General features: G+C 37.1%; 2 protein-coding genes across 11 annotated transcripts; one reads left to right on the forward strand and one right to left on the reverse strand.

The window, feature by feature from the left end:
• The first annotated feature begins 3,228 nt into the window (after window positions 1–3,228).
• LOC140857155 (ubiquitin carboxyl-terminal hydrolase 3-like) lies at window positions 3,229–10,024 on the forward strand. 10 transcript variants are annotated; one of them, XR_012140657.1, is made up of 10 exons: window positions 3,242–3,387; window positions 3,510–3,695; window positions 3,812–3,862; window positions 6,260–6,365; window positions 6,605–6,663; window positions 6,771–6,845; window positions 7,672–7,748; window positions 9,006–9,075; window positions 9,434–9,570; window positions 9,789–10,024. XR_012140657.1 is itself a non-coding variant. In XM_073255655.1 (9 exons), exons 1-9 carry the CDS (start codon window positions 3,328–3,330, stop codon window positions 9,876–9,878), a joined length of 699 nt encoding a protein of 232 aa, XP_073111756.1. In that variant the 5' UTR covers window positions 3,229–3,327; the 3' UTR covers window positions 9,879–10,024. The 10 variants fall into 10 exon arrangements, 5 of the variants coding, with proteins under 5 accessions (XP_073111756.1, XP_073111755.1, XP_073111753.1 ...); XR_012140658.1 differs by lacking the exon at window positions 9,006–9,075 and adding an exon at window positions 7,498–7,546 and having other exon boundaries at window positions 3,245–3,387; XR_012140660.1 differs by lacking the exon at window positions 9,434–9,570 and adding an exon at window positions 7,498–7,546 and having other exon boundaries at window positions 3,251–3,387; window positions 9,789–9,856.
• A 2,090-nt stretch (window positions 10,025–12,114) lies between these two features.
• Window positions 12,115–12,940, reverse strand: LOC105043739 (oleosin 16 kDa). Its single transcript, XM_010921420.4, has one exon. The coding sequence runs from the start codon at window positions 12,820–12,822 to the stop codon at window positions 12,424–12,426; it is 399 nt and encodes a 132-aa protein (XP_010919722.2). The 5' UTR covers window positions 12,823–12,940; the 3' UTR covers window positions 12,115–12,423.
• Window positions 12,941–14,510: the final 1,570 nt, after the last annotated feature.

Genomic DNA, 14,510 nt, shown 5'->3' on the forward strand with positions numbered 1-14,510 from the left:
TCTACCTGTTGCCACGATGATATGTCTAGAAAACTTTTTGGCACATCTATCCCTATGCAGCAGGAAAAACCTTGCACCAATAGTCATATAATTGTTCGCCTTGCTACTGTATTATTTTTATCAGGGGTGTATATAGGTGTGAATCGAGCTGAGCATGGGACCAAACTGGTCGTATTGCATCAATTTGGTTCAAGTCCAAAATAAGATTGGGCCTATTTTGATTCTAAACTTTAGAAATCTAGTATTATTGATTCAAGTTTTGGTTAGAAGGTTAGGTAACTGAGATCTGAAGTAAACCAACATGCACACACATATGTGTAACAGCTAGCATCCCATTCCTTGGCCCTTTAATCTTTGCCTCTTAGCCTCTATTCTCTTCTCCATGTTTCAGTTTGGTTTATTAGTTTAAGTAGAAATGTGGAACCATTAATCTCTTGATAATATGGGATTTCATAATTCATATATGCAAAAAGGAAATGAAATAATTTATCTTGGTTCTTCTTCTATCCAAGCTCTCCTTTTTAGATTCATATTTGTTTTGAATTTTATTGTTGTAAAATATATTTGAAAATAATTTTTATTTTTATATAATGTATTTCAATTATCTTTTAAAGAAATTATTAACTCAAGAAGTGGTAGAAATCAACCCATTGTTGATGGGTCAAGTCTTCCTATATTAGTTAATTCAGTAATAGCTCCAAAGATTAAGAAACCATTGGATTTGGATTGGTTGTGGGTTATTTTTAATCTAAATCCACTTAAGTCATATGGATCGGTAACTATTGTGACTAAATATGGTTGATATTACTTAGTGCTCTTTTTAGCCATTTTAGGGCCTATTTGGTTGCCCATAATTAAGCACTAAACTTACTTTGACCTAGGGAGAGCCCACTCGAAGTGTTCAATTAGCTTGAAGTGTAGCTGAAGTGAGTTTCTCTGATTGCTTAACTTCAAAAGAAATGGCTTGGAGTGGCTTTACCTTAAGGGAAGCCGAGGCCACTTCAACAAAGTGGGCTCTAGTCCCACCACTCCCAACAAACCAAACGTGTCTTGAGACTTGAGGAATATGAAGATATCAATCAGGCATTCAAAAAGAAACTTCTTGTGAAGGAAAAAAAAAATAAAGGTTTTTTAGTGGAACACCAACATATCTAAAGCTTAGACTTTGATTGGAGGAACTTTTACGAGGTACTCGGGCTTATCTTCCCGTCAAGCTTTTCTAGTCAAGCTAGTGACAGCTTCAAATAGCTCCAAAACTTTTGAATAGATCAACACTCAATTTGCTTTCCAACTCTAACCCCTTTTTGCTTCTATCCTGTACTTGGCTCTGCCTCCTCATTTCTTCCAAATGAGCCCGTATCCACTAATTTTCATCTAAAAAAAATTTTTTGTGCACCATGAATGGCATAGATAATTCGATATAGAGCACACCGTCTTATCCGATTGATCCACATAGTCATCATTTTCTAACATACACTTAATACCAGTAAATCAATTTTTTCTTTTAAAAATTTTGTATGGCGAAAATACTCATGTTCTTTGAAAAAAATTATGGTATTCTTTAGCGTATTATAGCCCAAGATGTCATAATATGACCTAGGATATCATAATATGAAAGGGATATTTTTATCCAACTATTTTCTAACTTGTATTTAATGCATGCAGATCGATTTTTTCGTTTGAAAATTTTGAATGACGAAAATATTCTTATTCTTTGAAAAAAATTATGATATTCTGTCCGTATTATGATATTCTATAGATAAAAATTATGACTTTTTGAATGCAGAATATCATAATATGGTCCTAGAATGTCATAATTTTATCAAAGAATAATATTTTCGTCATATAAAATTTTTAAACAAAAAAATAAATTTGCAGACATTAAATGTGCGTCGAAAAATAGTGACTACATGGACCAATCTGACGTGGAGTGCACCGCTTTATCCTATTGGATCACGTAGCCACCATTTTTCAACGCGCATTTAATATCCGCGATTCTACTTTTTCATTTAAAATTTTGAATGATGAAAATGTTCTTCTTAAAAATTATGACATCCTTTCTTAAAAATTATGACACCTCTTTACAAAAATTATGGTACCCTCTCCCTTTCGAAAAAATTATGGCACCCCTTCGTAGAATTATGATACTCCTTCATAAAAATTATGATATCCCTCCTTCACAGAATCATGATACCCTTTCATAAAAAGTATGACATTTCTTCACAAAAATTATGACACCCTTTCATAAAAATTATGACACCCTTCCTTCACAGAGGTGTCATAATTTTTGTGAAGGAGTGTCATAATTTTTAAAAAGAAGTGTCATGATTTTTTTTAAAGAGTATGGAAACCATAATTTTTGTGAAGAAGTATTATAATCAAAGAATAAAAATATTTTTATCATGTAAATTTTTTTAAAAAAATAATATATAAATATTAAATATATATTAAAAAATAATAATTATATAAATTAATAAAATAAAATGATAAATTTGTTAAATTTTTTATATCATCTGCAGTGCACAAAGTTTTTTTTTTTTTTTTTTTTTTCGGTGCACCCCGGACGGGCCCATCTCCAAAGTTGGAGATGGGTCTGTGTCGTGACTGAGAGAGAGGACCGGGCATGTGACCATATCATGCGAGAGCTTGGCGCAAATGAGACAATGGAACGGGATGAGGCCCATGATGCATGAGAGATGACGGGAGCGATGCGCCGTGGAACGTGAGCGAGGGAGCAGAAGGCATTGATAGATTTAGAAAGAGATGAATTCGTACGGCCTAGCGCTTAGGAGGAGGAGAGAGAATAAATTGAGTTGTAATTATTTTAAAATTTTGCAATTATTACGAGTATTATTAATGAGTTCTTGTTTTTTGTTTTTGAGCAGAAAATTTAGATGGGCAATCAATAGAGGGCGGTCGTTATTATGGCCCAGAATTAAAATAATATTGTCATCTCAAGAGAAAAAGAAGCAAATTTCATCAAAAACCAAACCACACGCATGCTATCTCAATTTGTTTCAAACAAAAATAAAATATATGTTGCAGATAAGTCTAGAAGTGGCACCATGCGCAAGATTCCCCCACAAATAACTACATATGATGAGACTCCCAGATAGAACTCTCTCGAACTTTAAAATAAATTAAATTAAAATTTAAAACAAACAAAAATTTAAAATAAATTGATGGTTTTATTTTTGTTATCCTATAATGCGGTAGTGGGTCGGTTGCCACGTTTGTATGCGACTTCTTTACTCGCAAAGCTAACCTCGCCGCGCATATTGAGGAACACTCGCTCTTGCCGTTAGGATTCGCTTTCTCGCGACCCCGATGGCGGCACCGAGCAAGAGGTGGCTTCCCCTCGAAGCCAATCCAGATGTCATGAACCAGGTTCTCCTCCTCCTCCATCTCCTTCCGAACTTCCTTGATTTGGGTTCCACTGATTAGGGTTTGGAAGATGATGAGAGCCCGACTCCATCGTTACTTCGAATATATCTATAAATTTCTGATAGGAACGTCATCTTTTATCGGCACGGAATTCTTTCTATTTAATGATGCTGATGCAGTTCATTTGGGGACTTGGTGTTCGCGAGGAGGAGGTGGAGTTTAATGATGTCTATGGTTTGGATGAGGAGCTTTTGGAGATGGTTCCGAAGCCCGTCCTCGCGGTGATGTTTCTTTTCCCTTATACTGCCCAGGTAATTCCATTGATCAATGCACATCTTTGTCAACTATCTTCTTCGGATAATATTTTCTTGCTATCTGGTTTTATCCATCCCTCGCTTTCTAAATCATGATCGTGCTTTTGGTTCAGATTGAAGCTGAGAGGAAAGCGGACAGGGAACAAGACTCGACTGAGAAGAAGGTAATTTGGTTTAGTTTTCGTTATCTAATTCTATTAACTGGGAGTAAAAAAAATTTGTTCCTTTCACATTTTGAAAATACCATCTGAAATTTCTTGGAAAATTAAGAAATTGCAAGAAAAGGGTAAGTCCTGAAAAATGTGTAAAAGATAGTGAAAGTATTGGAATTATTTTGCATGCCGTTTTGTAATATTGGAAATTGCTAGGTGGCAATCTAATACGTATAGTTATAATGGTGCGGAAACGTTTCTTTGGTAACATAAAATTCGAGATGTGGGAATTATAATGTATTAAAATAGTATAGGCAGTAGGCTGGCGGCCAGAGATCAAGGTAGTATAAGGGGAAAAGAAAATCAAAAGAGGTACAGAACCTTATACTCACAGTTAAGGAGGAAAAAAGAATCTGCAGTGCGTGGGTCCTACACCCTCCACCACTGCCAGTATTTACAAAGTCTGCGACATATGTGCAGTCTGTGCAAGCCATTAGAGAATGACTGTAAACCACAAACAATGAAAATGACAATGGAGAAAACGAGCCAGTCTGTATACGATCTGTTTACACTTGGGGAAGTGGGATGGTGTCAAGAGAAATGGCTATTATTTTTATTTTATTATATGATTATAATGCCTGAGGGAAATTAAGTGGCAAGGCCAATGTGGAATTGATGTTTTCGAATGTTCGCATAGATATGCATCCATATTGCTTAGTGAATGGAAAAACATTGTTCATAAACCCAAGCTTGGTCATTTCCTTATAAAATAATAAGATAATTGCTTTCGAGGTCTTATTGGTTCATAAAGATGCTTCTAGGAGATTTCTTAAAGGTTTAGCCACTAATCATTCTCCCGCTTCTTAATTTGCTTCTTGGTTGGATTCATGCTCTTCTGCTTTATTTTGGCTTAATAGTGGCATTTACTTTTTGCAGTTACAGCATCTCTTTGCTAGTAATGTGTTTAATTTGATGCTTACACTATCTAGCTTCCCTTTGCTTCTTATCATGAAAATGTGTGAACTCGTTATTGACAATTGACCTTTTGACAATTGGGTTTCATACATCTAGATTGAAAGCAAGAACATGAACGGATATGGGTGCTACAATGAGGATGCAAATCCTTTGAAATATGTTAATATTTATATAAAATAACATAAAATATTGAAAATAATATATGGAATGCTTATGTAAATTCAAAAATGATTTATTGCATGATGCATTTATTTTTGAATTAAGATTGATTTTGATTAAATAGTGGTGAAATCAAAAGTTACATGAGTCTGCATTTTATATGAGCAAATAACCTACAGGTAGGGATTCGTTAATTGCTGGCTAATGTCATGTATTAGCACATTATGGTGGCATAGCTGGGCACATTAACATATGTTATTAGACGACTTTGGCATTTCTTTAGGACAGTTTTACTTGGGCTCATCTAGACTGAGGGTGAGAATTCATTTCAGTTCTAATGACTGAAACTCTAAAGACCGTTGAGTTGCAAGTTTGTGCATTAAGAAAACAGATGCTTACTTGTTACTCAAGCCAGAAAGGATAAAGAGGAGACAAATCCTTAACACTCAATCTTGGGCAAGGTTTTAATGCCGTGATTTTGCCAGCCTCAAGACGGCATATGTGGTATGATATGGCATTTTGTGGTGCTGATTACATGCCCATTCATGGGTCAATTCACATTGCAAAGTGAATGGTCTGTGCTTGATGGTCACAAACTGGTCAGCACATTCCTTAGTATGATGCCCATATTGCCCAGCCTGGTATGTACCATACTCTGTGGAACAATATGCTATGGTATTGAATCCATGATCTTAATTAGTTGAGCTGTATGAGTTCAACATCATAGTATTTGTGATTTTCTCTTATTCTGGGAAGACTTCAATTTTGTAGATCTGGAAAAGGTGTCTTTGATGTTTGTTGGTCATAATAGGTGAGTAATATGTTAAAATGATTGCATTCTTTTTCTTGGTTGTGTCATAGAGGAATACAGGATACGTGAGATATTGACAAGACTATCTCACTAGGGTTAAACTGGGTCCGATGAATGAATATGCAGTTATTTTGAAACTTAAGGAATAACGTAGAGAAAATTTAGAAAGTTGGAATAGGCAAATAATGAGTAGCAATTGTCTTCAGAGTTCTCTCCCTCTATCTCTCTCTCTTTTTTTGTGTTTGGGGGGGGGGGTTAGGATTGCTTCTGATGTTGGGTGCAAAAATCTAAAGTAACTGGTTGGAAGCAATGCGAGAATCGAGAAAGAGCATAATGATGAATGATATGGCCCTTTGTAGGAACAATGGTGAATTAGCTCTAAGACGACCCGCGACAGAACAATGATATTTTCTGCTACCAATATTGCATTAAGTTTTACTCTTTATCTGTCTCTTTGGTTGCAGGAATCAGGTAAAAAGGTGTATTTTTTAAAGCAAACAGTTGGGAACGCTTGTGGAACCATTGGGATTCTTCATGCTCTAGGAAATGCAACATCTGAAATTAATCTTGGTAAGTCCAGGCCATACATTATGTTTCTGTGCTTCTTGGACAATGGTTCCTTGTACTTCCACAAATAATGCTATATACGTTTCTCAGGTGAAGGGTATTTTTTGACTGTTACTGATTTTAACAGATTTCAGTTCTAGTTGGATCTGATAGGCAGGACAGTTAGCTGCATTACAGTGATTATTAATGTTCATGGTTAATTATTTTCCTACTGCATTTTCTCTTTGTTGTTTTGTTTCCAGTGGAGGGCTCGTACTTTGATAGGTTCTACAAGTCAACAGCTAACATGGATCCATTTGAGGTTTTTATCAACCTTGATTCCCACTTCATTTGGTTATTGACTTCTCCATTGTATATTTCTCTGTTCATTAATTTTTGTGTTTTTCACATCACCCTTGTGTTCTTCAGCGTGCTGCTTTTCTTGAAAAAGACAGAGAAATGGAGGATGCTCATTCTGTAACAGCTACTGCTGGGGATACAGAGGTGATACTTATTTGGTTAATGAGTAGCATACTGTCAATTTGTGATACTAAGAGTGAAAAATCCTATTCAGCAATTAATATATGTCAATCAATCTTTTTGGCAGTTCATGTTCAAGTTTTTACAACCTATTTAATGATACTAATGTGGTAAACAGTTTCAGTCAGTTCTTGTTGTATTTTAATATGACCAGCACTCAGTTAACCTTCAGGTTTGCAAGAAAGGTTATTTATGACCTTGATGTGATTAACACAAAACCAGTTAAAAAGGTCTCTCTCTTTAGAATAATACTAGAAAAGAAAAAAAGAGAGAGGTGCTGATAGCTGCAAGTAACATATGTATATATGTATGTGGGTTGCGTCTAAATCAGGTTGTAATGGGAGTGCAATATTTTCTCAGCATGAGGTGGACTGTGTTTGACCAACCCAAACATGAACAACTTGGAATCAACTTTTTATGTGCAGGCTCAAAAGCCAACCAAAGTTCCTTTAACATTTTTGCCCACTTGACCCAATTGAGTTGGGTGACTTGGGTCATGTTGGGTTTGAGTTAAAGCTGACCTGAGTTGCTACCCCTGTAAGGAGCATATATTTGGTACTTCTGTATGGAGTAAACTGTGAATCATACGTTGTATTTGACTCTCTTATTCTTCCAGGCTTCTTCAGATGTAAATGAACATTATATTTGCTTCACATGTGTTGATGGTAAGGATGATCAATTTCTCCTTAGATGTTTCCTAAGATGCTTTATTTACCACTGACCTTTGAAATGGATTATTTTGTACTTTAAAATAAAGCAATTGGAATATTGTTTTGATGCTGTACTGTAGGAGAGCTTTATGAGCTTGATGGGAGGAAGTTCCAACCGATATCTCATGGTCCTTCATCACCTAGTAGCCTGTTGCAGGTACTTTGTATTCTTTTGATAATCCTTTTCTGATTGTTTGTGCTCTTCTATCCTTTGCTGACTAGTTAGCCAATAATAGTTGTAGTCTTATAGATAAACTATGAGATCAAGTTGTTGCAAGGGAAGCTATTCTATTTTTAGGGGATGGAAAGGCAAAAATCAATATGATACAAAAAGATACCTTTTTGAGAAGTCTTCTGGAAAATAATCATCATTTTATACAACTATTTCATGATGTCATCATACCATTTCTTTATCTTCATCATCATCGTCATCATTTTAATGGTGATGTCCTGGCTTCTTTGGCTGATATTGCTTTCATTTTAAGCTATGCATGAAAAATAGTATCTGGTTGTGTAGATACTTCTGTATTGTCCAAACAAACTTATTATCTTTTGATGGAGGAGCATATCTTGTGCTCTAAAAAATTATGAAAACATCTGACCATACCTTGCAAATCTTAAAATTATTATGGATGACTTTATGAGTTCTTGTCCTTTCATTTGAATTGATGGCCTACATTCATCTGTCAATGCTCGTTTCTTTTAAATTCTTCCCAACTTCCACCTGTACTGATTCTGTGCACCCAAGGATAAAGTATCACATGCCTGTGGCATTCTGGCTTGGCACTGGCACATTACATCCTGTGATATGTTGTGCTTTGTCAATCTGTGCCAATGCTGGAAGGACTCGCACAGCAGCATGCCAAGTGCTGGCACACAGCCGATATGAAGTCAGTGCTGCATATCAGTAAGGCACTAGAATAATACATATTTTTCAGTGTCATGCGGGCTGGCAAGTCAATATTTCCTACAGAAATAGTTATTCCTCATTCTCTTCTTAGCTTTGTCCTCCTAACCTGTGGTTTGCTTCAAATATCTGGACAAGATGCCAAGAAATGGGTATTGATATTGACACATTTGGTGTGGATGTGAAAGAAGAAATTCATAAAAAATAGATGGATTGAACATTTAAACACATACCTTCACCTGGCACTCATTCATGAGTCCATGTAACATAGATTCTTGAATTGACTCATTGCAACCCTATCGTCCTTAGTTTTCCCATCCATCGTATCATTCCCTTTCTTGCTATGTTTTATGCTCACTGGCTTCACATTATTTCTCTGTACTTCTATTCACAACATTTCTTTCTGTTGTCTTGAAACAGTCATGTAATGTTCTAGAAGTGCTCTTTCTTTCATATTGCCCACATGTTTTTAGAGAAATATCTTAATATTCCCTTTTTTTCATGTAGTAAATTAAAATTGAAGAAAGGCGTAACTCTTGCATATGCCTTTGCCATGAGACTGGAGCCTGATCTAAAAGTGAGTTCCGCTAATATATATACAGATGGGTGGCTTTAGTTCTTAGTAAAATAACAGTGCTGAAGTTCTGCTTTTAGGTTGCCCGCCAACTAGGAACATGATCCTCAACCCTCATTGAGAGTAATAGGGTGCTAATCCCATTTCTTCAGGGTTCTGTGAGAATTGTTTTTTTCTTTAGCATTTTGCCATGAATAAGAACAAATGGTTAAGTAAGATGGTAAGACCCTATTAGAAGCACCTGAAAATGTTGTTTTCAACAGTGTGGATCATCATATAAATTTGATCTGTGAATAAACTCAAGCAACTAGCGGTCTATTGCTTCATAATCCCTAACAATGGGAATGTTCTGCTTTGACAGGCTGCCATGGAGCCACCAAGACTTCATGTACCCAAAGTACAGGACTGGGATAACCATGACGAATGGAAAATGTTTTTAGTTTGATGAATGGCATGCTAATGATATGATGCATAACTTGGTGGGACAAAAGTTTAAAGGTTATTAATATTAAATAATTCAAATCAAGTCTAACATGATCTGTTAAAAAAATGCTTCTTTGGTGCTTTGGCATTCTCAGTGCCATGGGATTACCGGATACATTCTCTTCCACCCGCAAAGTGGCTTGCTTCATTTTATTATATTCATTTATGCATATCTCCTTTGATAGTCATTCTGTATGTTATATGTAATGCCTTTGCAAATTATCTTTTGACAGGATGCTGCAAAGGTTATAAAAGCCATGATCCAGAAAATTCCTGACTCAATGAACTTCAATGTCATGGCACTCTCAAAGAAAGAAAAGTAATTAACACCGAGACCGGTCAGCTATTCAGTTCATCTTTCCGTGTGACAGTCCTTGCTAGGCTGCATACTATCTTAAGTTTTTATGTGCCCTGTTCATCAACTCAAAACCTTTGTAATAAGCCAATTTTAATAGAAATCTTGACACAACGCTCGTGATGTTTGCATGCAAGTAGTCCGTGCTGCTGTTTTGATTAATATGCCACGCCGCATGTGGTAGTATTCGATTATGTTTGGGCTGCAAGAAACTATATTTTGATCTCCTTGTCATGATGGAGCTTCGAGGCAGAAATGAATTCGGTGTTGCAAGTCCCGTAAGCATATGCCTTTTTTAGATCAAGTTGCAGAAATCAAAGCAAAATAGTGGTACCATTGCTTTTCAATCAAGCCTGGAGTTTTCCCTGCATTCCATGTTTGCTGATTGTTGGCAGCTAGCTTTCCAGCTGTTGTGCTCTAGTCTGTTCTTTGATGCTCCAGAGTTTAATGCCGTCCTACGAATTTGAGAGAGGAAACTTACGTGGAGAGTTTGATTAATCTGTTGGATTTTCCAAATTGCTAAAATGTTGCAGGGAATATGAACTTGGAGGTGTTCTCGTGGCACCTTTGCTGAAACCCTGGAATCATCTCCGTCTCTAACGAGATATCCTCTAGCCCCGAGGAAGTAATGCCTGCCAAAATACCTTGTAGTGTCCGTGTCTATATTCTGTTCAGAACAGTTTCGTCGTACCCAGAGAAGGGTATGGATATGTTCTTTCTTGGGTCGAGGAAAGGAGCCAGTTTGGCAAGCATCCGACTAAAAATCTCGTAGGTGACTCAAAGGCGAACCTTCCGCATTGTTTGGCTATTTGCAGGTCCTTGCAGCTCCTGAAGTAGGAACTTCGGATTGCCTTCGGACGGAAGGCCGTCAGCGTCGTCTTGACTCAAGCTGCGACCCACAAGCACCTTCGCCCCTATGCTGGGCGCGATGCTGCAAATTGCTGTAACTGCACCTGCAGACGACCTAGATGCAAGGAAACAAACAGGCCCTTGCTGTGTCTGTAGGTGCAACTTACCACAACGTAGCATGGCTGACGAGTGACGACTTAATTTGCAGCCAGCCCGACCGTGAGTCAAGGTTGCTTGCGAGTCGAGTTCTGGGCCGTTACTTGTAGAACCTATCACCTCAGATCAGCTCCAACAACTTGCTCTTAAAGCCTAAGGTGGTTTTTTTTTGGCCTCCTAGCAGCTTAACATGTTGTATCTCCTATTATTTGCAGTAAAAAATTAGAGGCGGCCAGAGTCGCTCTTTTCTCACCCAAGCAGCATGGGCCACATCTCTGCTTCTAGCAAGAAAAGAGGAGATCCTTGAGCATGTCGCTTTAATCTCTAATACTTATAATGAGGTGGGGCCTGAAGCTGATTGATTGATCAAATAATTTGGTACAACAATAATACTCCATTATGGATGGCGAAGTAGGGAATCCATTGTTTGCTTTAGCTCACATGCTACATCTAAAATCTTCATACGAGCAGCGACGCTGCTCCCAAAAAGAGGCATGTTTTAGAACCTTAGATCCACCATATATGCAGTGAGATCTTTGCAGACTTAGCATGGGATTCACAAAGTCCTGCATGAATTTTGGGGGGGGTAAAACCCTTGTTGATGCGTATATTTCACCCTAGGATTGAAGAAAAGCTGACGGGGTGAGAAAACACACGTGTGCCAGCATCCTCAACGGCCTCGTTACCTTTCAACTGCTGTTTACTTTAACAAGTCCTACATTTTGAGAGAAACCGCACTCAACTTAACCGCCGTTACTTTCCTTCCGGAAAAGTACATCCAAGGTTCGAATGCCTCGTTGTTTTGCTACTCCATCCGTATCCTTTGCTCACTGCTACTTCACAAGCGCACGCAACACCTCATCTTGAACAGAACCGTATGGGCGAGAACGTCTCTACTCCTTGGCGCAACTTGACAACCAGCTTCTCTTTCCCACTTTTCTTTTTTTCTTTTTCTCCCCTTTCGCCCCCTTGCTAAACCCTCGTTTCCCCATACGAGTGAAAAAGAAAAAGAACAAGATGACAACCAGCTGAACCAAGAAGAGGATCCCCATTTTGAATAAATTATGTAAAGAAGAGCACACAGATCGCTTTATATCATTACGGCATCTCCTCATCACAATGCTACAATCATCCACTACTGAGAGTTCAAACGTAGCCCTATCTCATGATAAAATAATTGCATATAAACAGTTGTATAATTGAACACACAAGCAGTAACCACAATTTATTCAACAATGTCGGCAGTAGCATAACAGGTCCCAAACTAAAGAAGCAACCGCACTAAACACCATCATCCTCGGAATGCAACAATACCCTCTACCAGTGAAAATTAACAGCTGCAAATAAAAAGATGACCCACAAGACACAGAGAGACAAAACACAGACACACTAGGATATAGAAGAAAAATAACGCCAAGGACGTCTCAATAAACTGACGGCGTCGTGCAAGCTCTGACTCGATCGAGAAAGTGAAGTTGGAAGGGGGGGGGTGTGATTCGTTTATTTATTTAGGAGGACTGGGCCTGCTCGATGCGGTGCTGGGCGGACTCCTTGATGTCGCGGGCCTTGGAGGCAAGCCGGGCACGTGCCTGCTCCAGCTGCTCGAACCCCGGCGGGCGCCTGCCGGTGAGGTACTTGTACATCCAGGAGAGCACCGATAGCGCCGCCACCCCCAACCCGCCGGAGGTGACGAAGCCGGCCACCAGCAGGAACACGGCGATGGCCGCTGGCACCAGCACCGGGCCGAAGATGACCAGCAGCGGCGTCACCGCCGTCAGCCCGATCACCGTGCCAGTCAGCGTGAGCCCCGAGAGAAGCAGCAGCGATCCCCCGATGGTGGCCGCCATCGCTCCCCTCACAACTGCGTGCGACGTCGGCTGGCGCTCCTTCTGCTGCTGCTCCGCCATCTGCTCGACCTTGTTTCTTCTCGACCTGCTCCTCACTAATGCTGTGCCGTGCTAACTCCTCTCTTATTATCTTCTCTCTCTTCTCCGAGGGAGGGAAAGATGGGGCTGGGGTGAGGAGGTGGGCTCTTAAAGATACAGGGAGAAGGGGTGGAGACTGGGCTGGGACGCGTGGAGAGGCACGTGCCGAGGGTTTTCTCGTGCGGGGCGGCTTGCATGAGGGTGAAGTGGGTGGAGAGGTGACGCGTGTGGGCTTGGTTTGGCAGCTGTAGGCGACACTAGCGAGGTGGGCGAGGAGATCGAGAGGTTTCCATTGGATTCTGGTGGCGGGCTGAACCACGGGCGAGTCGACTCGGTGAGTGAATCAACGCATTGGACGATCCGCTTCATTGAGTCTCAGCTTTGAAGCGTTAAGCGGGTGCACGAAAGAATGATTAGCCGTCTTTTGCGGCATCCACCGTTGATTGAACAATGGCTGCTTAGACATCTGTGCAGACGGATGGAAGAGGATGATCGTGGTGCTTTACAAACTGTGCAATATACGGTCCAATGGTTGATATCGTGAAAGATCAATCATTCTCTCACATAAAAGATACAGGCCGAACACATCATCCCACGGATTCGGATTGTATCTTTCCGGCGAAAGAATGATCGAGTACTTTTTCAAAATAATATATAAAAAAATTATTTATATAAATAATATAAATTTTAATTTATTTATCGATTTAATATAAAAATAATAAAACATCATTTTGAATGACGTTTTATCGTCCACGTCACTCACCCCTATCTTTCACATAGACCACATGAAAAAAATAAAAAATAAAAACGCCATTCGATATGGCGTTTTTAAAAACGTCATTCCAATTAGCATTTTTAAAAACATCATATTACTTGATATGTTTATATTTTTTCAAAAAAAAATAAAAAACTAATCAAAAAATAAAATTTTAAATTTTAAATTTTTTAAAAAATAAAAAATTATAATTTTGATAAAAATAAAAATTAATTTTTTATTTCAAATTATCTTTTTAAAAAATATATAAAAAATTATTGTAAAAAAAATTAAAAATATCATAAAAAAATTAAAAAGAAATAAAAATTATAAGTCAAAATTTTAAGAAAATAAAAATTTTAATTTCAATTCAAATAAAAATCATCATTTCAAATTACAATCTCTTTTTCAAATTAATTTTTTTAAAAAAATATCATAAAAAAATTAAAAAAAATGAAAAAAAAATAAAAATATCAATTTTTAATGTATTTTAAAAAATAAAATTTCAAATTTTAATTAAAATAAAAAAATAATTTTAAATTATTTTCTTCATTCAAAATTAATTTTTTTAAAAATATCTAAAAAAATCTTAAAAAATTTTAAAAATAAAGAATACCATAAAAAAATAAAAAAAATGAGAAAAAAATAAAAATTATAATTTTGAATATAAAGAAATAAAAATTTTAATTTTAATTCAAATAAAAATCATCATTTTAAATTACTTTCTCCATTTCAAATTAATTTTAAAAAAATATGTAAAAAAATAAAAAATTAAAAAAAATAGCATAAAAAAATAAAATATTTTAAAAAATAAAAAATTAAAAAATATAATTTTTAATTTAAAAAAATAAAATTTTTAATTTTATTTGAAATAAAAAATATCATTTCAAATTACTTTTTTCATTTCAAATTATTT

This window comes from Elaeis guineensis, chromosome 4 (genome assembly GCF_000442705.2).
Source record: "Elaeis guineensis isolate ETL-2024a chromosome 4, EG11, whole genome shotgun sequence".
Classification (NCBI taxonomy): domain Eukaryota; kingdom Viridiplantae; phylum Streptophyta; class Magnoliopsida; order Arecales; family Arecaceae; genus Elaeis; species Elaeis guineensis.